Genomic DNA, 22,903 nt, shown 5'->3' with positions numbered 1-22,903 from the left:
ATATATATTTTTATGTATATTACATATATATTACAATTAATTAATTCTGACAGCCCTTGTGTATGTATATATATATATATATATATATATATATATATATATATATATATATATATAAAAATATCCATCCCTTTATGACCACAGTGTAACCATGTCACAAAGCTCATCTCATCTTAAACTGGTTTCTTGAACATGATAATGAGTTCACTGTACTCCAAATGTCCCCCACAGTCAAAAGAGCACCTTTGGGATTAAAGGTGCTATTAAAAGGTCTAACCTTTTAATAGCAAGGTGTACCTAATAAAGTGGCCGGTGAGTGTAGATATATATACATATAAGTAAAGAAACATTTTAGCTGAAAATCACTATTGCCCTAACCCGCCCTTTTTAAAAACAAAATCTATTTATTGTAGTTACCGATGTGTTCTACTTATATACACAGATATGTTTACGTATGGTTCCACTTCTATTTTGGTACCCAATGGGGTGTAATTTACTGTTTTTATTGTAAACTGGTCTGACTAAAAGTCCTGCGTCATTAGACCACATCCAAAACTCAAAAATATTCATCACAATTCAACAGAGCAAAGCAATTTACTTTATTATTTCTTATTGGGAAAATTGTTTCGTTCTGATGCAATATTTCCCCACTATCACGATGCTGTCGGAAACTTAAGGCACAGCCATGTTTATAATGAGTGAACAATTGCTGCAAGTTCACTTGAACAGTCTTATGGTTAGATGATAAACCGCTGCTTCAGTAGAAGGGTACAAAGAAAGAAAATATGACTTTTAGTAGAGAGTCGTTAACATGGTCAATGCCACAAATGAAACGTCAAGAACCTAAAATATTTTTCTTCATTTTACATTTCAGAATGTCTTTTGTTCTTAAGTGTTTATAAATCCTCAAACTTTATGATTATTTCCAAGTTTACATGAAAAAAATTATGGCTTGTTTGATTTGGTCTTGCATTACTATAACCACTTCTGTATTTACACGCTATGGCCACTAGAGAGCGCCGCTCTGTGGATATTCGGAGACTTCTGCTGCAGTTGAATTCACGTTTACTTTTTCTCTGATTGCCCCCAAAAAAGCAAGAAAGCAAAAATTAATGCATAAATTATTGAAAGCATAGCTAAGTTTCAGAAAATTGGTCATAAAGTTGGTCAATTTTGGTAATCTGTTAGGGAATAAATATCTTCAACAAACAGCAGAAACAACAGAATTATTCAAACAACATGCTGATCACTGAATTTTTGAGGGCTATAGAGACCTTTTGGAGAGGTGCAAGATAAATGCCACAGCACTGAGGTCTGATTAAAGATGAAAGATAATAGATTAAAGATTTAAAAAACAACATTTATAACTCATATAAATAACAATCATAACATACATTTTGTTTGTCTTTGATAATTTCCCAGTTCTCAGACAGTCCTTTTGATTACGTTTAATCATATTAATTTCGTTAAATATAAATCTCAAGATATTTTACCATTTTAATCATTTTCTTTCAAATTTCATTCAATATTTGCATTACTTTTTGTCCGACGTAGTGTTTTAGCAAACTAATCAATTAGATTTTTTTTTTTAAAACACAATTGGCTATTTTTCTCCGTTTATTTGCTGGCTACTTTAACCTTATGTATGAATTATAAAGATTTTTTAGAGGATCTGTGGTCTGGGCGGACCTGCCGATTCAGGAGAATCAGGAGGAGGAGGAGTGTGTGTGTAGGCAGACAGTCAGTCAGGAGCACCAGACTCTCAGCGGCAGTTTGGAGGAGCCCAAGCGAGGAAAACTGAGTCCAAAACGGGAGAACTTACAAGGACGTATCCGCAATGAGTTGGGGAACGGAGCTCTGGGTAAGTTTCAACTCTTAGGTGTGCTTTGAAGTACCTATTTGTCCCCTCTGCTTTGTTTTTTGACGCGGACACCACGGGGACTTCTTGGAAATCGACTGGAAGAAAGGTGCCGTGTTACCTTTTAGCTTTGTGCAAAAGCGGCTAACGCCAACCCCATCCGGCCGGCTGGGCTGTTAGCCCGCCAGGCTACAGCTAAAGCTAATCCGCGGTGCACCTTAGCGGCGGTGACAGCGGCGGAACAATAGGCAGGCAAGTCTTCAGACGCACGGGACACGATAGCCGGCCACACGGGGCGGGGGTAGAGAAGGCTGCCCCCTGCTCAAGATTACTTGTTAACTTTAACAACACCCGCGCTGCTGAATGGATGCTTTTCTTTTGTTTGTCAAGCAAGTTTTGAAGTTGAATCTAGACGTTTTTTGTGCGTGTGTCACACCCTGTTTCTAGAGGCAGACCACCATCCAGATTGGTCTCCTTAAATTCCCCTCAACTTCACTTCCGTTTGATTCATTCCCTGACTGGCATGATGTGCCCCCTTTGTTGGGAGTCGTCCGCTCTTTTGTCTTTACTTTCAAGTGATTTTTGAAGTTCCACATGTTTATATCAACAGAACCAACCTGTATTATGTAATCATACACCTCCTCGTGTCTGTCCTGCTTTCTTATTAAAGCTGTGACCGGCTATTAGGAAGTCGCATTAGATTTAATATATAAAGTCATTCGTGAGCTGTAGTGGGTATCAAAGTGAAATATTATCTAATTTGATATGCTCCTTATCAAATGAAGTAAATATTTGTTTAAATTAGACCTGTTATGGTTTCCATTCTGCGTATTTTGGGGTGTTGGCCATCCCAAGCTGTGTAACCAGAGAGGCAACCAGCAGCATCCCCCCCCTCCTCTTTCCTTGTGAGTGTTTGTGTGTGCTTGCAGTGAGGAGGAGGAGGAGGAGGAGGAGGAGGAGGAGGAGGGGATTCTTCACCTCCCTGAGATGATAACTCCTCCAGCTGACCTCGTGGTTATTATCTGCTGTCTGAAATAAGCTGATTTTTTTGCTTGCTCAGCCCTCAGATGTAACATGACCACGCTGCTGCAGACAAAGAGAAAACAGTTTGCATGTGTGAGACTCAAAAGGACTGTAAAAGGAAGCACACATGGACATTAGATATGATTATCCCTCCTTTCATGATTCTCTTCCTTTTCTTCCCCTTACATTTTATCAGTGGATCAAGTACAAAAGAAGTATGGATGCCTCACATACATAGTGGTGTCGGATAGTATTTCCTGTCCTTTTAATTTGGTTTGTACGGTTGAATCGCGATTCTTCCCCTTGGTCCTGCCAGCTGGCCCATTTTACAAAGGTGAGAAGCTGCCTTTTTTTGGGGAATGATCAAGGAGTAGGGGCTATCTTGCCATTCAAATGCCCCCCCTCGTTGACTAGATGACCACTACTCCTTGATCCCAAAGGAATGGGGCACTTCCTGCACACTGGTGGGGGTGAGGCCAAAGAGGGGAACTGGAATTGGGCTATTTTTTTTACTTCTTTGAGCAATAGATCACTTATTTCTATCTACACATTCTTATTGGATGTACTCGCACTGCACTGAAAACATTAAAAAAAAAGCAAAATTTCACATTTGGAAAGGTAACGGTTGGATTTACTCATGGCTGCTGATATTCACTATTATATTCTATCCATATTAAAGCCTACATATGAATTTCTGGCTTTGCATGCATTACGTGCAGCAGTTTATGTCCCGCCCCAACCCATCCGAGGGGCCAACAAGAAATCCCCCCAAAAAGCTTTAGGCTGGGAACAGAAATGGAAGATCTCAAGGGAGAGATAGTTCTAACTGGCAGTAGGAATACAAAACGCCACACAGGGAGAGCAGCGGGTTTTAGAAAGGTCCAGACACATCAAGACCCCAATAAGAGACGTCCAGGCAGCATAAAAAGAAAGAAAAATTTGGAAAGGTGGATATTCCATTCGATGTTCATTTGTTCTTTTTTGTCATGGTCGTGGTTGAGCAAAGCGAAACTGATCTGGTTCGTGTCGAAGCTGTCTGACAGACCGTGGTAATCTCTGAGTCCTCTGATGGGATTAATGTGCTGACTGTCTGATGTCCGATTAAGGATTATCGTCCAAAAGACACGAAGTAAAACCGTTGATTGCCTGTTTTACAGATGACTCCTCATCTAATGGCATAAAGCATCCCCAATTTCATTTGTCTGTATGATTTTAAATTGGCTTAGAAAATAATGTAACAAGACAGGCTGTCTTGTAGAAAAGATCACGGCTGTTGGCCAAAGAACTACTAATATTGGTAGCTTGTTGCCTCATATATATATGTGTATATATATATATATATATATATATATATATATAGACTTCTATGTTGGTATTTACCTGTTTCAAGTTGAGAATATAATGATATTTGGTTATCCCCAAACTCAATTATAATAATTCTAAGATCACACAAAACAAATAAGCCCTTCAGATATTTACCTTTTCATGGCTTTGATTGGCTGTACTTTGGCATTTCTGCTTAAAAAAAATGTTTTTCCACCCAACTAATCCGCTGACTGCCTTTTTTCTGACCTGTTTAGCAAAGTTTCTTAAGAAAATAAGAAATGTTTTATCTTCTTACTGTTTTTATGTTTCTGACCATCTTTTGGTAGATTAATAATTGTTTGTGTCATCTTGTTTTTTTTTGTTTAATTTTAATGGCTGTTTTTTGTTCTTACGGCGTTGAATAAGCAAAAAGCATCTCCACTTGCTCGGTGCTTTTGTGTTTTTGGCTTCTGCTCAGCTCAATGAGACATTGCAAAGCAAGCATCCATCACTGAACTGGCTTCCTGCCCCAACACATATGCACTTCTAAAGTAGGAAGTGTGTATCTGAATGGAAGCTCTGTCTGTGTTATGTGTGCGTTCGTGCCAGGATGCCACCCTGTTGCGCTCTGGTCTGTCTGAGTGAGGCGACCTGAAGGCCAACGGAGTAAAGCAGCCAAGTCTGACTTACGGACAAGAGGCTGACAGGCGGTCGTCCCCACTGATCGGGCAAACTGAAAGACAAGGATAAGGGGATAGAGAATAGAAAGGTGGGGTAAAAAGGACAGCTTCTTAACGGCTGGCTAGACGTGGGATTTTACTTTGAAGGTTGTTGGCTGTGAAATGGAAAGGAGCCTGGTTGTGAAACACGGATTTAGAGTTGGTTGTTACACCCTGATCAGAGTCTCACAGGAGTTTGATTCTTTTTTTTTCCTGGTTTAAGTTTTTGGAAAACCCGTTCATGAGTTCCTTCAGGTGTGCTGTTGGACATTTTGTCAGGTTGTTACGTGTGAATTATTTCACGCTGAGAGAAAAAAGGATTGCTCCGAATCTCGGCATCAGTTGGCCTTCAGGTTTAGACGAGGGTGCTTGTTATCCGTGCTCCTGTTTGGGATATTTATAGATTTCAGCCTGCAGTATATCAAAGTCTGACAAGATCTCATTTTGACTGGCTTGCTGCTCTCAGATTGCTTTGTCTTGCCTTACTGGACAATCCTATGCATTGTGCAAGGACTGGGTTTATGCCAAATAACAAATATACAAACATTCTCAAATTTGAGGGTTATAAACTAGTGGATATTTTGACGCTTCTAGATGGACAAATTGGTTATTAAGTAGCACAATATGCACAATATCTTTTAATTCATCTGGACTGTTGGTTGTTTTTAAATTCATTTAAATTATTTTATTTGTTTCTCTTTATATTCTTTTATGTATTTTTAATGCTTCTTACACTCCCTGCTGCAATGCTTTTATTTTATGTAAAGCACTTTGAAATTTTTTGTACATGAAATATGCTACAAATAAATTTGATTTGATTTGAAGTAAGGTGTTAAGGTTCTCAGATAAGAACTGATCAGTGCTGAAATAACCCCTCTGACATCTGAATGCAAAACATTTGGACAGTTTTGTGTGTAATAATAAACCTCCATTTGTTTCGTCCTCTCGCTGACTTGGATCTGTGGTCGCTGAGGCTCTCTTGGAAAGGCTCCTGTTTGGTCGAGCAGTAGCCTGTTTTTTTTTTTTTTTTTTTTTGTTCAGGTCACAGTGGGTGTGAATGAAGTCATGCTGAAGTTGAGGGCACTGGCCTGGACACGACAAGCTGTTAGACTGGGTCTAGCCAAGCTTGTCAACACATTGTATGTACAGGGGGTGTTTTTGTAGGTGTGAGTGAGAAAACATGATGTTTTTTAGCTTGGGGTGCCTCACAGTGATGGTTGAAGCCCACGCCGCTTTGTGTATGTCCGGCACTGGAGAGTGGATGTCTTTCTTAATTAGCAAAATTGTTGTAACGCATATCCCCTGGAGACGGGGTTGATGATGGAGATCAAGAGGAGGGAAGGAGTTGTGAAAGAAGAAAGCCCATAAACACAAAGGAAAGAAGGAGGTTTCATGATGGGATATTTCCATGGGGTGGAAAGGGGTGAAATGGTGAAGGCAGATGTTTTTTTTTAACATTTTGTCAACCACATCTGCAGCAGTGATGCCCACATAACGTTTACTGACCAAGGCGTCCAGTGTTGTCACTTTCTTCACCTCACCTGGGATGTGGTTTGATGCGCTGTTTCTCCATATTTTGAACGGTGCTAATTCTCATATTCATTTACAGATTAGGAGCTTTGCTGCAACCCCAGTGTGGGGACGCAACCAGCATTCTTCCTGTTACATGATTTAGGCTGAATCCAAATCTATCAATGAATGGTTTTGGTAAAGGAGAGCAGTGACAAATCAACCATGATCATAGAAGCACCAGTCCACTGTCTTTTAAACCTAATTTCATGTAAGAGTACTGTTATTAATACACACTCCCTTACACAGAGCCTTCTTCCTGTTAGCCTTTCATTCAGAATTTATCCCCACTGTGCGCCTTTTACTTCCCCCTCTTCCTTCCTCTCATCCTCCCGCTCTGTCCCTCTGGACTCTATCACAGCTGCATCCAGACAGCCAGCTGTTTGGTGAGTTCCTCTTGGATTCAGACGCCATCACACCTGTTCGCCTGTGAGACCAGTGACCCAGGATGAACCCATAAACGGGTCCCTGTACCTTATCTGACCTGGCTTTGTGAGAATACTGCTTTTCTTTGGCATGAAAGGATTTATTTAACTTTTGAATGAATGGAGCCTGATGTACTTTTAGAGATTTACTTGTAGCCATCTGTATTTTTAACTTTTCCCTTTAGTTCTGATTATTCATCCCAGCAGCAAAGATGATATATTGTCTAATAAATGCAATCTGTTGTTACAACATGACTGCATATTATAACTTTTTCCCAGGAAGTAAAGAATGAATCACCAGACAAACGGGTCCAAAATCCCCCCCTCAGTTATGACTCTACTAAGATGCGAGGCCTTGGTCAGAGCTGCAGCTGTGCTCCGTGTTATCCCGTCTTCCAGGAGTCGGTCCGTCTGTCATCTGTTTATTAGTCACTTACTTTATTAGCCAGCGGATAAAAATGCAGACTTTAGGACATGTGGAAATGTGGAAGATGTTGTTTTTTTGATGCTTTTTTTTTTTCCCTGAATTTTCCCCTTAAACACCAACCCAGTCATTAAGCTAAACCTCTGCTGGATGGTTGGTTGCTTTGAATCTTTGCCTGTGCAGGATGCACACAGACAGCAGCAGGGAGTAGCATCAGTGTAGCCGATGGCCTGATGTTACATTTACCTGCATTTGACTGATACAATAAGGTGAGCGAAGGGATCCACAACTAATCCTTCAATCAAAACTGATCAGACGAGAAGGCCGTGGAGGCTGTTGTAAACCAACAACAACATTTTAAAAGTTTGACATAGATACTAGATGTCCTCCAGCTGATGTCCTTTGGTTGTTGTTTACTGAAAACATCAGCTGCGGGCTGAACCTGCTTACCTGCTACATTAATCTTCTCTGCTTGGACCTGTCCGCTCCACTTGGTTCAGACTTAAAACTCCGGCTGACTTGCAGATAGCTGCAAGAACAACGTCAAGATTCTTTAGTACAGCGCAGAGTGTACTGTACTGATTTGTGTCAGTATTATTACTTCCCCCTAAGACTTCCTTCCACTTTGGACTGTTTTGAGTTAGGAGTCATTGGAGAAGAATAAAAACATATCTGTGGTTGTCACTTCAACAGGGTGAACTTAGATTGAACCACTGCTAATTATTACTATTCAACCAAGAAATGTTGGATAAGATTCTCCCTGTAAGACAGCTACTAAGTTTTGTACCTTTGCAACTAAATCTGGGACATTAATGTCAATAGATGCTTAGCAACTACAAGTTGGATGCCTCGAGATAAACATTCGGAGGTGCAAACGCTGCGATGGTCTAAATAAAAAGAGTTGGAAGCCTCAAATTGTAGCTGGTTTTATGTTAGCGAACGGAGAACGAAAAATGATTTTGGTCATCTCAAATAACTGTCTCAGATGTTATGGGCTTCTCTAAGATAACGCCAAATGCCCCAGCCATTATGACATGCTGCGTAACATTTGGAGATAGAAGAAGCCTCATTGGGATATTGGTTAGTCCGGCAGAGGCTGACATCAAGATTTTGAAATGATCCACGCACACGATCGTCGTTGTGATGACTGTCTACAGCATATCTGAACAGTCAGTTATTCTCTCTGGCTCCGCCTACAGTCAGTTGTAGGGTTTAATACCATTGTTGTAAAAACAAATATACTTCTGAGCCCTGTACATGCAGCCTTACACGTGAATTTGCTGTCATGCTGATGAAGCTGACGAAGACGCCACCAAAAAAAAGTCAAAATGACAATGTAGCATAAAACTGCATGTTCTTATATCCTGTGACTTGTGATGAGAAATACGCTGACAAAAAGACAGAACAAACAATAAAATACCATAAAATCTGGCATATCGGTGACATCCTACATGTCCGGCGTAATTGTGCATTGTATGTATTACAGTGCCATGTATCCCAAGATATCAGGGAATCCTTTGAAATCCTGCAAACTTCCAAGACTCTGGTGTGAAATCTGCAAAAGAAAAAGACCAAATCGAACTGAAAAGAACTTATTTGCAAACATGTGTGAAACCGGACAGAGGTGGTTAACTTGGGGCTTCATCTGTGAGGCTGAGACAACAACAGTGAGGTTATGGATAACATAGCAGCGATGAACATGGTGCCGTTGCAATGTTGTGCATTTCCTGTGATGTGTGAGCACTTAAAGGATAAGACCGGTTTTTTGACATTGGGCCCTTGATTTCACATTATAACATGATGTTCTACTCACCCCTGCTTGTTGTTGGTCATTTGGAGCTGTTCCGAAGATATTCGAGAGGCGTCTGGCTGCTCTCTTGAGATATTCGGCCATGAAACGGTTTCCTATGGGCAAGCTTATACAGGCACAAACTATGCTGTTTATAATTTATTAATTACTCTACACTAGCACTGATAACGTGGAGGTGCGTCGCTTACTTAAAAAAATCCGGGTTACTAATTTTGAATTTTAGCCGAATGAATAAATAGGCAGCAGGTCTGTGGGCTGTCTGTGGTAGTAGCACGACGATGACGTCAGTAACACCCACTTTACGACAAAAAAATCAAAATGACAGTAACCCGGATTTTTTTAAGTAAGCGACGCACCTCCACATTATCAGTGCTAGTGTACAGTAATTAATAAATTATAAACAGCATAGTTTGTGCCTGTATAAGCTTGCCCATAGGAAACCGTTTCATGGCCGAATATCTCAAGAGAGCAGCCAGACGCCTCGCGAATATCTTCGGAACAGCTCCAAATGACCAACAACAAGCAGGGGTGAGTAGAACATCATGTTATAATGTGAAATCAAGGGCCCAATGTCAAAAAACCGGTCTTATCCTTTAAGTGAATGTCTGGATAAGCTTATTTCATTAGTTTTGCTGCAGGAATCAACCACGGCTTCAATCCCTCTTGTTTCCTACGCAGAATAGAGGAATAAATGATTGTGACTGAATTTTTTTTCTTGATCGTAAACCCGCATGTCTGCAACTTAACCGACAGAGCCAAGCAAAGCAAACGGGACACAACTCAGAACAGGACAGCTAATCGGTTATTACTGACCAGTTCCATTTAAACAAAGCAAAGTCAGCTTCTGTCTACATCCAGTTTTTTTTTCTCTTGGCTCTCTCCAGCAGTAAAATCCAATCTGATTTCTATTCCTGTCCGGTGTCTTTCTTGTGCACTTTATCTTCACCCTCACCTCCTCCAATTTCACCTTTTATTTGTAATGGCCAAAGTGTGTGTATGTGTGTGTGTCTTATCGAGCTGTTGTTGCGTGACATAGCACTGTGAAGCAACATAGCATCGTGCCTACTTGAAGCCAAAGTTGTGAACTGCAGTATTTCAGCCCCCAGGTGCTCTTTGGGCAGTTTCAGGCCGGTCGGTGTACTTCAAAACTAGTCAGAAGCCTCTCTTTTTACAGTTGATATGCTTTACTTGTGTGCTCTAACTGATGGCGAATAAACGAGACTCGTGAAAGGAATTAGTTAAGCAAAGTCTTGTCCCTTGTTTGTGTGTATTCCTGTTCCTTGTGGTCAGTGGGTAAGTGTTTAGCGTATGACAGTAAATCATTAGCTTCTCTCATCCTGTTGATAACTTTAACGCTCTTCATCTTTGCATCCAAGCCTGCCTTTATCCTCCCGATCATATTTCCAGAATGATGGGAATTCTCCGGCACAGATACTTGTTATTTAAGGGTTTTCCACTGGGGGAAAAAAGATAAAATAAGAAAAGTGTAATTAATGTTACAGAACTTCAAATAGATTTACGACTGTGGGTTTGTCTTATTTTTTTTAGTTAAAATAGACATTTTAGCATGGTAGAAGTATGTTATTGAAACGGCACAGTTTATTGATGCATTTGGTAATGGACTAAATTAGGTTAAATGAGACTTTCTTCATGATTTTTTTTATTTTATTTTCAAATCTAAAAATATTTTTTAAAGTAATGGAAAGACTGAATGGATGAATTTTTCATGTGTGAGCATTAGTCCTTCTAAGTGGTTTAGGGCTGGTACTAAGAATATGTTTTCCACTGATCATTTGACTGCTTGATTACTCTAAGAAAGAAGCCTAAAATTTTGAGAATCTTTAGAGTTTAATTTCCATTAATACCATAAAGATACAGATGAGATGAAAAGTTGGTCAAAAATGGAATGACAGAAAATGTGTCCACTGGTTTCAGCACATTCCTTCTTTTCAACACCATGTGAGGGAACATTAGTCTTCTGTGAGATCAGCTGCACATCAGTCACACATGCGGTCATGACCTTATGGTCAAAAACTATTGAGACTGTTTATCTTGTAATGGGTGACTTTGAGGAATCATCTGGCTTCTGTTTATCCACGGCTGATTTAGCAGTTGGCTGTTATGTTCAAGAAATACAAAGGATGTATCCGAGGTGCATTTGTCTGTTGTGGGAGATGTATGGGAAACACTGGCTTTTGGTCAGGAATTTGCCACATTTCACATACCATAAATAGAGATGTACACATGGGTCAAGTGTAACTAGGACAGCCCCTCCTCGGCCCTTTCCCGTCTTTCCTTTCTCTGATTCCCTCCCCCGTCCAATATACAGCCTGCTTGCATATGAGGGAACAATGTTAATTCGAGCAGCAGAGTTTTCCCAGGGTGTTTATTTGGCCAGTGAAGTTTCAGAGCCTAATAAAACTGCTCTGTGTTGGCGTTAACTCCATGCAGCTCATTTTCACACGCACGAACTAGCTGCTCAGCATGGAGAGTTGCAAGTTACTGTGGTAACATGAAGTGTGCCCCCTGGTTACAGTGGGCACCTCAGACCATAAGATGCCAGGTAGTCGGGGTGTAGAATAAAAGACGTTAAGATATGCAGCGTCTAACTCCATAGTCAGAAAGATGTCTTTTTGTGAACAGGTGATGGCGTAACACGATACTTTGACGTGTTTTCCTTTTATTCAGAAAATGGGAATCTTATTTTCCTGACAGCTGAAGTTCTCATCCTCGGCTTGAATGGAGGGCAACCGTTTGTAATGAGGTGACAACAATGGTTGCCAAAAGGGATTCAGATTGCTGCAGTTGTTTGTGAACCACTTCAAACTCACTTTGTGACCTTCTATTGTCTCCCAGATCAGTGTTTGACAAACATAACTTTGTCAGGATCCATTATAAACGTGCTTTTGCTCATTTAAACCCTCGCAGTGTTTACTAATTGTTACACACAAGAATGCAGCATAAACACGGGCCCATTGTGGGTGCACAATGGGCAGTTTTTTGTTTCATGAACCAATATCTCTCAAAGTATTACATGCTCTTGGATCACAACTGTACTCAGTGTTTAGCGCTATGAGCAAATATCATGTTGCAAAACTCAGATGATGAATTAAGATAACATTGTAAGAGCTCAGTATTGCAGTGGTATGCCACAGTGAGCATGTTAGCATGCTAAGGTTTGAGTATTTCTCACATAAAACTCGAGCCTTGTTGGTTTGAGTGAACCAAAATTAAACTGACTCTGTTCAGTCTGTTTCTCAGAGTGGCTCCCTGCACTTTAAACTAAAAGGGATGTGTCTTTTTTCTGTTTCTGGCTGGTGTGATGATGGACTGTTGTTCATTATTCATCATTGCACATTGCTGCTTTTGTCAGGTTGTGAAGACACATCTTATAGTGTTACACCTACAGCCAAAGGGTTCTCTCACAGTCCAACAGCATGAGATGTTTCTTATAAATTCTCTTCGGGATTTCAGCCTCTAAATGGGGAAATTTAAAAGCACTGCAACACACTAATGTAGCCCAAGGAGCTACAACACTGCGGTTCTACCCTCGTACCATAAATTTGTCATGAGACGGAGTTAATGGTTAATCCAGTTGACAGATGACACACATTCACAGGGAAGTACACTGCGTTGGCTGTATGTATTGTTCTCTACTTTTAAACATGCAAAGTCCAGAAAAAGTAGTAACAATTGCATAGATTGTGCAGAGTTCCTCTGTCAGCATGTCACATGATGAGAGCAGTCATGCTCATTCGCTCCCTGCAGGAAGTTAAAGGGCATTTCAATGAATCCGCACATTTATGTAAACTGTACAGACTTATCTGAGGAGATGTTTCCACTCAATGCTGGCAGTTTATGACTTAATGAGAGGTATTTAAAGGGATTTTCCAACGCAGTGGTAACATTGTAGGGAATACTCTGATGACCGCACTAAGCAAGACTGTCGAAGCCTTAAAACTAGACTTTTTAAAGTGTCATCTGCTTTAAAAGCACACTATTTTAGTGTTAAAGAGATGGCTTATATGTACCCATGTAGTATAAGCCTTCTGTCCAACACTGGAAATCAGGGAAATAGCAAGTTGGATCTGCCGAACTTCAAAATGTCTACCTACCATAAACAGTTAATTGTCACACCACAGTATATTGTTTATAGACTGTCTGCTGTTTCTCTTACTCTCGGCAAAAAAAGTTGAACTATTCATTTAACTACAACTTCAGGAAATGATGCATTACATCTGTAGCCCCACTTTAAGTGTCAGCAGCCGATGTTTCACCCAATATCTGGTGCTGCTTCACTTGCCCGAGACATTAGAATACAGGTGCATGCGTTTTTATCTCTGTCGTAAATGACGTGTTGTTCTTTTCTTTTTTTCTTTTGAAAAACTAACGTAAGGCAAACACCTGTGCTTTATTTTTTTTTTGTCTAAAAAAAGTGCCGGCTGACAGCTTTCATAGCCCACGGTTAGCCACACAAACGGACATGAACACTGTGAGGTTACGGTGTCACAATCAGCACGCACGATCCCACAGCTGGAAGCCGCATGCCAAACCCTTGACTGTGATTATAGCACTTGAGTGTTCAGCGTCCAGAGAAATCAAGAATCTTGTGGCTTATTTTTTATTTTTTTCCTGATGTGAATGAGCTGTGTGTGTTTGCAGCTCTGACACAGCTCAGTGGATGGTTGAACAGATACAGTTATCACCACTTCCTGTACATTCATATTCAGCACATAGGAAACACTGTGGTTGACGATGTGGACAACCACTGAAACTCACCCATCTATTTGAGTCCTGTTGTTTGTGCATTTCAGTAATATTTACAGCTGAGGTCAGGTTATCATAGCCACATACGTCTTGGATGAAGGAAAAAATTAACTCATAGAGAAAACCTAAAGTTTTAAAGTATTTAGACTTTTCTCCACACATATGCTTGTTTTATGGACATTTGATTGATTATTCTAGCAGCCAAGCACCTTTAAAAATAGCTTTTTTGATCATTTAGAACCAGAGCCAGAGTTGTTGGGGCATCCCTACTCTTTGCAGTTGTATCCCAAGAATAAACATTGTAGATTTATGCGTATTATATCAGCACACAGGTGATTTCATCAGTACGTCAGTGAGAGATGCTGAGAAAGCAAATTCAGCAAATTATTCTTGAAATATGGAGAGTTACTCGCTATTCCAATCCTAATGGTTCAAAGAACTTTTTTTTTTTCTTTGAGCTGCTGTTGGCTAATCTCAAGCTACTGTAATACTGCATGTCAACATTAGGCCACAACAAGTGTTAATGAACACAAAGCCTCAGGCTGTGAAGGCCGCTCACTTATAGTTGTGTAATACTTGATGTGAGCTTAATGTAGAAATGTCTAATGGTGGTTTAACTTTAAAGCCCTGTTTGCTGTGAGACATTTGATGGGAATGTGAGGCCCTACAAGTCTAGGAAGCTGAGATTGAGTGATAAACTGCTATACACTTTATGAGAAAAGAACATGAAGAAAAAGTGTCACCAAATATAATTAAAGATCATCAGAAAGCTGGTATGAAAACAGCCCATCATCTTCCATCGTTTGTAAAACAATGCTCTATATTTGTTATAAACGGCTGTTTTCTTTGTGTGTGCGTGTGTGTGCACGCTCACACTTGTGTGTTTGTGTAGACTGTAACTCCTGATGGCTTTATGAACTGGTGCCATCCTGAAACATTTCAAATGAAAAGGTCTCTCACATTTTTGTCCAAGAGAACAGCATTTCTCTTGTTACATCAGATAGAGGTCAGGAAGTCTTCTCATGGCAACTCTGGTCAAGATCAAGTTTGACACAAAGAGGGTCAGATTGAGGATGAGACGAGCTACTGGATTGTGATCAAAGTCCATGCTGGATATGAACTTATGAGGTGCAGAAAAGTGTGTGTGAGCTCGCAGCTTTTTATTTGAAGATAATCAGATAGCAACAAGCAGGTATTTAAAACACATTAACAGTCTTTCAAAATCTCTTTAACATTAAAAATCACAGCGTTCAAGAAGAAAATAGTTTCCCATCATTTTACATTTGGTTGGAGGAAAAACTGAAACGTTGAAGTAGTTTGATTATTTTCTCAGTTATTGATATCAATGTGTATTTTTATTTTATTTTACAAGTTTTAAATAATTTCTAATGTTGCCTTTCACACATAGAAGAAAGATTCCCAGTTTATCACTGTTGTGACATTATTCTGGTCTTGGTATCAGCCGACACCCAAGGCTTAAGGCCTCGGAATGCTACTCGGTAGCTATCGGCCAATCCGACTCCGTGGTCACGCAGAGGCTATTAATCCTTTCGAAGTTCTCCGTCGGGATGTCGAATAAGCAAGGCAGTTCACCTCCCGATCAGTAGGCGTCGCTACGCTAGACGACCTAATCTTGCGACGTCTGTCGTGAAAGTGGTTGATTGATTGTTCACCTTCCGGCTCCGTTCCACTCCTCACAGTGAACGATGGCGACCGAGAGAGAAAGACTGCTGTTGGAGTTGGAGCTTATTGATATTGAAATGCAAATAATTTTAACCAAATGTTGACCGGCACACAGTAAACTCTTTCAAAAATGGCAGTTGTTGTTGTTGTGAGAGGAAGGAGCTAAACCGGAAAAGTGATTCAGGAAATGATGTTGTTAGCTGACCAATCACAACCCTTGCGGTCTCCGCGAGTCTCTGTCACCTCGACGGATAGATAGGAAGTTTGTCCGACGCACGCAAGCAAAGGAGAGCGACTCTGGCAGGGTTTCCGACGACAGAGAGGGCTCTCCGTGGCCTTTCCCGTACGACTGTAAATCAGGTTTTATGCATGATTGTAACTGGTCATTTAATGGACCAGTAGTATTGTGCTGCGAGTTGCGCTGAATCATATTTGGATTACACTGATCTTTATCAAGATATCTACTCATCTTGTTCTTGTGCCCTTTTGCACTCCCCTGTCTAACCTGTCTGTCAGAGTGTAGTTGAAGCAGCAGCAGAGCAAGACAATAGAGTGCATCAGGTTTCTATGAAACTTGATTAGCTAGCTGCACACAGGAGTGCTTAGGTGTGAGCATGTTTTCTACAGATGGGTATTAAATATAGCCTGCATGTCCTGAAGTCAAGCCTTCGGTTTGAGGAATGGATGTCGATGGACTTGGATTGCTTCACCAGTCGTTTTTGCTGTCTGTAAATCCCATAAAAGCCTTAACATGATTTCCATGCAAAGTTTTCTGAAGGCATAACGTCTGAAGCGTTGCCTCACGCTTTATTATTGCAGACAATGTCTGCTCTGTTCAATTAATTTCTGCTGCAGATGTGAAAAAGAGTGTCTTGTGAGTTCCTCGGTGCTACACATGATGTTTGCACATTTACATGAACCCAAAATAACCCACGATCAGGCAGAGGTTCTATTGAAAAGCTCTCTGCTACACAGCTGAAACTCGTGTTGTTCTTGGCACACTGGTCAAGACATCTTGTTGGTTTTAAAAGTTTCATTATGCATGGCTTGCCTTTCCTTGTTTCCATTTATAAAACCGTGTTGTTGATGAATTTGGCTTCCATCTTTAGAATAACATTTTATTTCACAAATATAAACCTAGAATCTTACTTACTTGTTGTTCATATGAAAGAGACTAAAAAGAGGAGTCATGCATACACCAACTGCCTGTGGAGACGGTATATATTGTGGCAAAGGGACTTAAATGATTTGATGACGCTATCCATCATGTTTATTATGGCCACATGACACACATGTGCACTCTACTTAAGCTGGTTCCATCCTCTCCGCAGTCAGCAAAAAAGTTTCCATGATCTGTGTTTTCTGAGGGGTTAAAGTGTAACTCTCACTGATTTCATGGCTGCGTTGTAAAGGTAGAGAAGGGAGTAACTTCTCTTTAGTGACATTTTGGCCTTTTCCTTCAGTTCCTCCTGAAACCAGCATGTCTGAAGCGTGAACCACAGCCCCGTCTAAAAGTACAGATACGGCACAAAAACACTGAAAAACAAAAAAATTCTCAAGTGAGTTTAAGTGTTGAGCCATGTTTTGTCACCATCAACATTTAGTGGATGACCTGCAGAGACACCAGGCGCCGTGTAATGATTATTTTGTGTCCCACAGTGGCACAGGTGGGTTAATGTTTGACGAAGACGGACATCTCCTGATGGGTCTGATCTATGTTCATTTAAGTGAGCCCACTAGACAAAAGTCCTCCACATATAACATTTTCTTAACCTGAAGAATGAAATTCAGGATGGCTCTCTTAAAAAACAGAACACATTCCTTCCCAGAATACTTTTAAATCACCAGGAATTTATGTAATTCCTTGTTGGACCTATAAATTGTTACAATAGTGATAATGCTAATGATGCCCAGGTCTCACCAGCAAACTGAAACCCAAAAGTAAAGGCAGAAAAAGATGCAGAAACTCCAGAAATCACTGTATTTTTGCTTGTGTTTCATGAGCCTTAGACTGGGATTTTTTTACTTGTAAAAGTGGAGACCAGAAGATGGCCCCGTACTCGCTCCCGACCTTTGCCCTTTGACTTGACTACAGTTGACATTTTCAGCCAACATCTGTTGCATCTATTTTTTCACTGTGTTGAATAGCATCTGGAGTGTTTGTTCCTCCTGCGTCTTGTCAGGCTTTTTAATGTGCTCTACTGAGATGTTTGCTGGCCACACAATGAACAAGTCAACATGTTTATTGGCCCCCGGGGCCAGTCATTGAAAATGTTTGACTGGCGAAGCTGGCTCATTGAAGTTACTGAAAACACATATTTCAGTAGTCTATCAAGAGAGATTTCAGTGTATATTGTGTGACTGTCTGTGGGTGCAAAGTATCAGTGGCTGGGACCTGAATCTGTGCATAATCATCTAATTTAAAAGTAAACAAGACGCACACCAGAAAAAAGCTGCAGCTATTACATAAGAGGAAGAAAAACACCCATTCACCTAAGCAGGATGGTTCGGACTGATGTGAGCTAATGCGTACGCTAATTTGACAATGGATGAAATACGTCACAGGAACCCACTGGGTCACACAATCAAAACAAGCAGCTCACTGTCTCATAGCAGCATATGATCCATAAGACTCCCTGATTGGCTTTAATCCATTGAACTCATCATTGAGTTGCACACTTTAAAGGTTGTGTTTTGAGCCGGATCGGTGTGTGTGTTACTAATGCGTGCAGTAGTTGCTGTTTCCACAGGATAAAGAAGGGAACCGTATTTGTTCATCAAACAGTGATGGTAGAATGTGTGTGTGCTCGCAAGGTGAAAGATGAAAGAGTGTAAAGAACTCATTTAAACTGAAGCAATTCAGTTTCCAACCCTGCTACAAATGTGGGTTGTGTTGGACTGAGTGCCATTCAGTCAGATGTGATGGCTATAAAACAGGCACTTGATTTTCAACACAGGCCTAAAAGCACCCATAAAGTATGTAAAATGCATGCTTTAACTAACATTTTATTCTGCAAAATGTGAGACGTCTTGTGGCCATGATGCAGGAAGTCGTAGGGGGGCAGGTCATGGAAGGCGAAGCCTTGGAGAGTGGTTATGTAGTCGAGGCATTTATCAAACCGCTAAATACAGATTTAAGCTAATGGCGTCGGATGGCTCTCTATTGAGTGCTCTCTGGGGAATCATTGCTCACAAAACACTGCAAAAACCTGTGATGGAGAGTTTGTAAGCTGGTTCAAGCAGCTGGCTGTTCATGCTGCCAGTACAGCAGCGAGGGGTTGAAGCCGTCCACAGGCCAGCATCTGTCCTGTCTGTTTTTCCCTTAGATGGCAGTTGGAGACATTTCAAAACAACAACCGTGTTGCAAATTCAGATGTTCTCATTCTTACCTAGAAATGAAAGTGGAGTGTGTATCACTAGAACAGATCTTTTATTTATGTGGGATTGAAGGAGGGGATGAAATGCAACAGTTCTATGAAATGGTTTAGAAAACACCTTTTTAGAACCATGTTTGGGTATTGGGAGTATATTGGAAATGGATAGAAATAGAATAGAATAGAAAATAGAATAGAAAAATACTTTATTCATCCCCCAATGGGGGAAATTCAAATTAGTCAAGTAGTTCAAAATAATTATTAATATTTACAATGATTGTATATTAACAACAACAATAATAATACCAACTCTAATAATAATACTACTACTAACTAATAATAATAATAAATGACTAAATAAATAAATAAATAAATAAATAAATAAAAAATGAGCAGCATAGCTTTATGGTAATGGTTTGTTTTGCACAGTAAGGTAAAGTAAATAGCAGGTAGTGATTTGTCTGACCATTAACTTGCTGGACATTATGTGAACTATGTTGTTAGATGTTAAATAGTAAGAGCATTTGGCATCATTGCCTCACCCTATGATACACTGTTATAATTGCCCTTAATAAGAAGAATTTTGGATCCTGTGACATTTTTGATTGTTAATAAAGTTGTATGACGTGTTTGCATTGACACTTGCAGAACTTACAAACAGAACAAGCACAAATGTATATGTTGTGGAAGACTTAGTGGATGAAATGTCAGCTTTCTGACTAACAGTGATCCGTTAGATACTGTTAAACACACGGGCCTGTTCTCCTATCTAATTTTCTACCTGGCTTCCTCTTGTTTTTCTTACCTCCCTTCTAAAAATGTCTCCCCAGTCTTCTCCTCCCTCACACTCCCTCTGCAGCATCCAGCACACAAAAACACAAATCCTGTCTCGTCTCCACCGCCACATTCTTGGAATAGACGCTTGTGTTCTTGAGGCAGGGGGTTGTTTTTGAGAGAGATGAAACAGATAGACACAGTAAACCCACACAAAGTGCAGACAGAGCCCGGGGGTCTGCAGAATGATGCCAGTACTTCAGACAACTTGACATTTTCCACCCATTGTCTGCCATGTGTGCACCAGTGTGTTAGTGTGAGTATGTGTGCATGCACTCTGTTATTGAATGCCACAGTGTGTAATTAGTCTATTGTCTTCGTAGCGTTTTCTGTGCTTATTAACCTCGCCTTCCCCTGTGGAATGCTCACTGGCTGCCTGGCTCTTCGGTTGGCTTTGGAGGTGCCTCGCCGTCTGATTGGTTATCAGGGTGTACAGAAGGTTGTCTTTTCGTAATGGAATCTGCAAACAAGGCATCTTGCTCCTTCCTCTGGGAGCTAAGTGGTTAATTTATTCTATCGCCCTCATTAAAGCAGAGCAGGGGCTTTGTCAGAGGGAAGCTGACAGGAAGTAGACCTGTGACCCATTTTTTGGGGGAAAATGGTCACATTGCCATGTTTCAAGTTCTGCGATTAGCAACATGAAAAATGCAGACTTGTAATGAGGGCCGAAATTACACCAAGTTTGAAACTTTCACTGTTTCTTTTAAGACGGCTAATGATCCATTGGCTGCTGTTCGTCCTTTGTTTACTTCCCTAAACTGAGGGTTGAAAGGTAATCGTGTCAATACATTTTGAACTGCAAAGTAAAGTCTGCTGGTGTTACTTGTTTTCACTTTTCTTTGATATTTTCTGGTCTATGAGGGTCAGGCCAGTATTTATTTATTTATTTATTTATTTATATATTTTTGTTTGAATATCTGCTCCAATGCACTAAGATGGGCATCTAGACTTACTGTTGTGTTGCTGAAGGCATTTCTTCCTGTTATTATGTGAGGATTATATGACAGGATGTGTTGTTAGTGCCGCTGATAGCATGGCTTGTTTAAACGCCCTTTGTTGCTATCAGAAATCATTTGAGAGCAATTGTTTTCAGATCTGCCTTTTTGAATATCACCACTTTCCCAGAGAAAGATGCTGGAAAAACCGGCAACCTTAAATCATTTAATGTTTTCTTTAATTTACATTTAATTTGTGTATGAGAAATTGTTGATTATGGGAAGCCTGAAGCCACATGTTGACAATCTGTAGGCATGTTTGTGTGGTAAACCTTTGAGTTAGTGTTGTTGAAACTTAAAATTTGCACTGTGTTCCTTCTTGTTTTTAATCCTGGATGAGGAGAGTCGAATACCAGAAAATGTGAAACTTAGCTCTCAGAATAGTGACGGTGTCAGCGCAGTGCAGGTTTGCTGCAGTGTGGGTTACCGAGCAGACAAATTGTAGCTCCCAGATTTAGGCAGCTACTCCTCAGCCAACCCAAAGATGTTGTAATTTCCCCAGTGAGCCAGTCTGTGCTCAGCTTGCCACAAACTAAAGAATGAGCTCATACTCTATTACTTATTCATAGACACTGTCAAGCAGGCTGACGCAATCACAGACAGACGTGTTGCTGTAAGGAGGTGGGCATGCAGGCCGGGCTGGCATCAAGACAGGTGAGATTCAGACATAAAATCCGGAGGAACTCCAAAGCATACAATATTTTTTCTGTCCAACATTGTGCAGATCAGCCTCTCGCTGTTCAACATCTTTATAAGCATCTTGGCATCATTTTTGGGGTCGAAAATTTTAATGAAATTGGCAAGTTCTGCATTTCTGTCTCACTGAAGGAAACTGCTAGTCGGTCGAATGGAGACCAATGGAAGCTCCATTTTTCATCGTGCCACAGTTGGAACATGCTGGGGTTCCTTTGTTTGTCTCAGTGGTTGCAATTAGGCAGCATATTCTTCAACGGATGACTGCTTTTGGCAGCGGACGCTCTCTTGTTTTCTGTTTTTGATTCAGTTCGATTTTCTCTTGCGGTTCAGAGCAGAAGTATGACCCGGAGTTACAAGCATGAGCGGCACACTTATCATGGACCACAGTGTTTAAACAGACACTGGATTATAAATTATATTAGATTGATGATAAAACAAACTCAATTCTTGTTGGCATGGTGGCTCTTTCGTTCTGCCCTACCCATCAAATTTCCCTTACACAAACTATAACTTCCATTCATTTCATGTTTTTTTCCTACTGATCAAAGAAACGGGTCACTTTAAGAGTTTTTTCCTCCTGTATGTGAACCTAAAATCATGTGATGAGTTAGTTAGCAATATAAGGTGATTTTAACACGCTCTCATTGGTTGATTAGCCTATGTTTTAGTTTTTTACAAAGCATGGCACTTATCGTTAAAGGTTGGTATACATAATTCCCATTTTCAGCCATCATTAGCTTTACACCCGAGCTGAACTGATAAATTGGCCAGGCTGATGGTAATTTATTGATGATCTACAGAATTTGTATTGGTATGTGTGTGTCATACGTATGTTGATACTTTAACAGTTAGATTTTTCTAAGTACTTTTCCATTTTCTGATTATGTAAAAGGTTCCTATTGGACCGATTATGAATATCAGAGCTTGCTTCAGAAATAAAATATTATTCAGGCTGTATTTTGCACAAATATACACACATCTGTGTCAAAATAAGGAAACGATTAGCAGCTGGACCAAAATGCCAGGATGCTAGGAAGACAGAAGCCCAGTGGACCGAGTCATTAACCTCATAAGCATCAAAACACTTGCTTATCTAGTTAACTCTACCACCAAGTTGTTTTTTTTCCTTCCGACGTCTCCCTTCATTGAAAGGAGAGTTGAGAAGAGCTCAAAGATGCAGTCATGTTTGGCAGCACTGTTTGAGGCTCGCCAGGCTTTATTAGTGTTTCAAAGAAAACAGTCGCTGGACAAGCACAGTCAGCAGTCTCACATTGTCTCATGTCTGCCTTGGAAACGCTTGTTTTCTTAAGGCCAAGACTTGTTTTTTTGTTGACACACACATACACACACAGAGGAAAAATGCAGCCCAAAGCCTTCAGACTGGTGGCTTCAGCAGCTGACTCGATGATAATTGTTTTGGT

The 22,903-nt window shown here is 40.4% G+C and overlaps 1 protein-coding gene across 3 annotated transcripts in view; it reads left to right on the top strand.

The window, feature by feature from the left end:
• The first annotated feature begins 1,727 nt into the window (after positions 1–1,727).
• Positions 1,728–22,903, top strand: part of fnbp1l (formin binding protein 1-like) — a 44,864-nt gene continuing 23,688 nt past the window's right edge. For all 3 annotated transcript variants that reach the window (XM_075485964.1, XM_075485963.1, XM_075485962.1), the window contains exon 1: positions 1,728–1,861. In XM_075485964.1, coding sequence (XP_075342079.1) covers positions 1,838–1,861 — 24 coding nt within the window. In that variant the 5' untranslated portion in view covers positions 1,728–1,837. The remainder of the gene's footprint in view (positions 1,862–22,903) is intronic.

The sequence above is a fragment of the Odontesthes bonariensis genome, chromosome 15, assembly GCF_027942865.1.
Source record: "Odontesthes bonariensis isolate fOdoBon6 chromosome 15, fOdoBon6.hap1, whole genome shotgun sequence".
Classification (NCBI taxonomy): domain Eukaryota; kingdom Metazoa; phylum Chordata; class Actinopteri; order Atheriniformes; family Atherinopsidae; genus Odontesthes; species Odontesthes bonariensis.
This window is presented reverse-complemented; position numbering and strand designations above follow the sequence as displayed.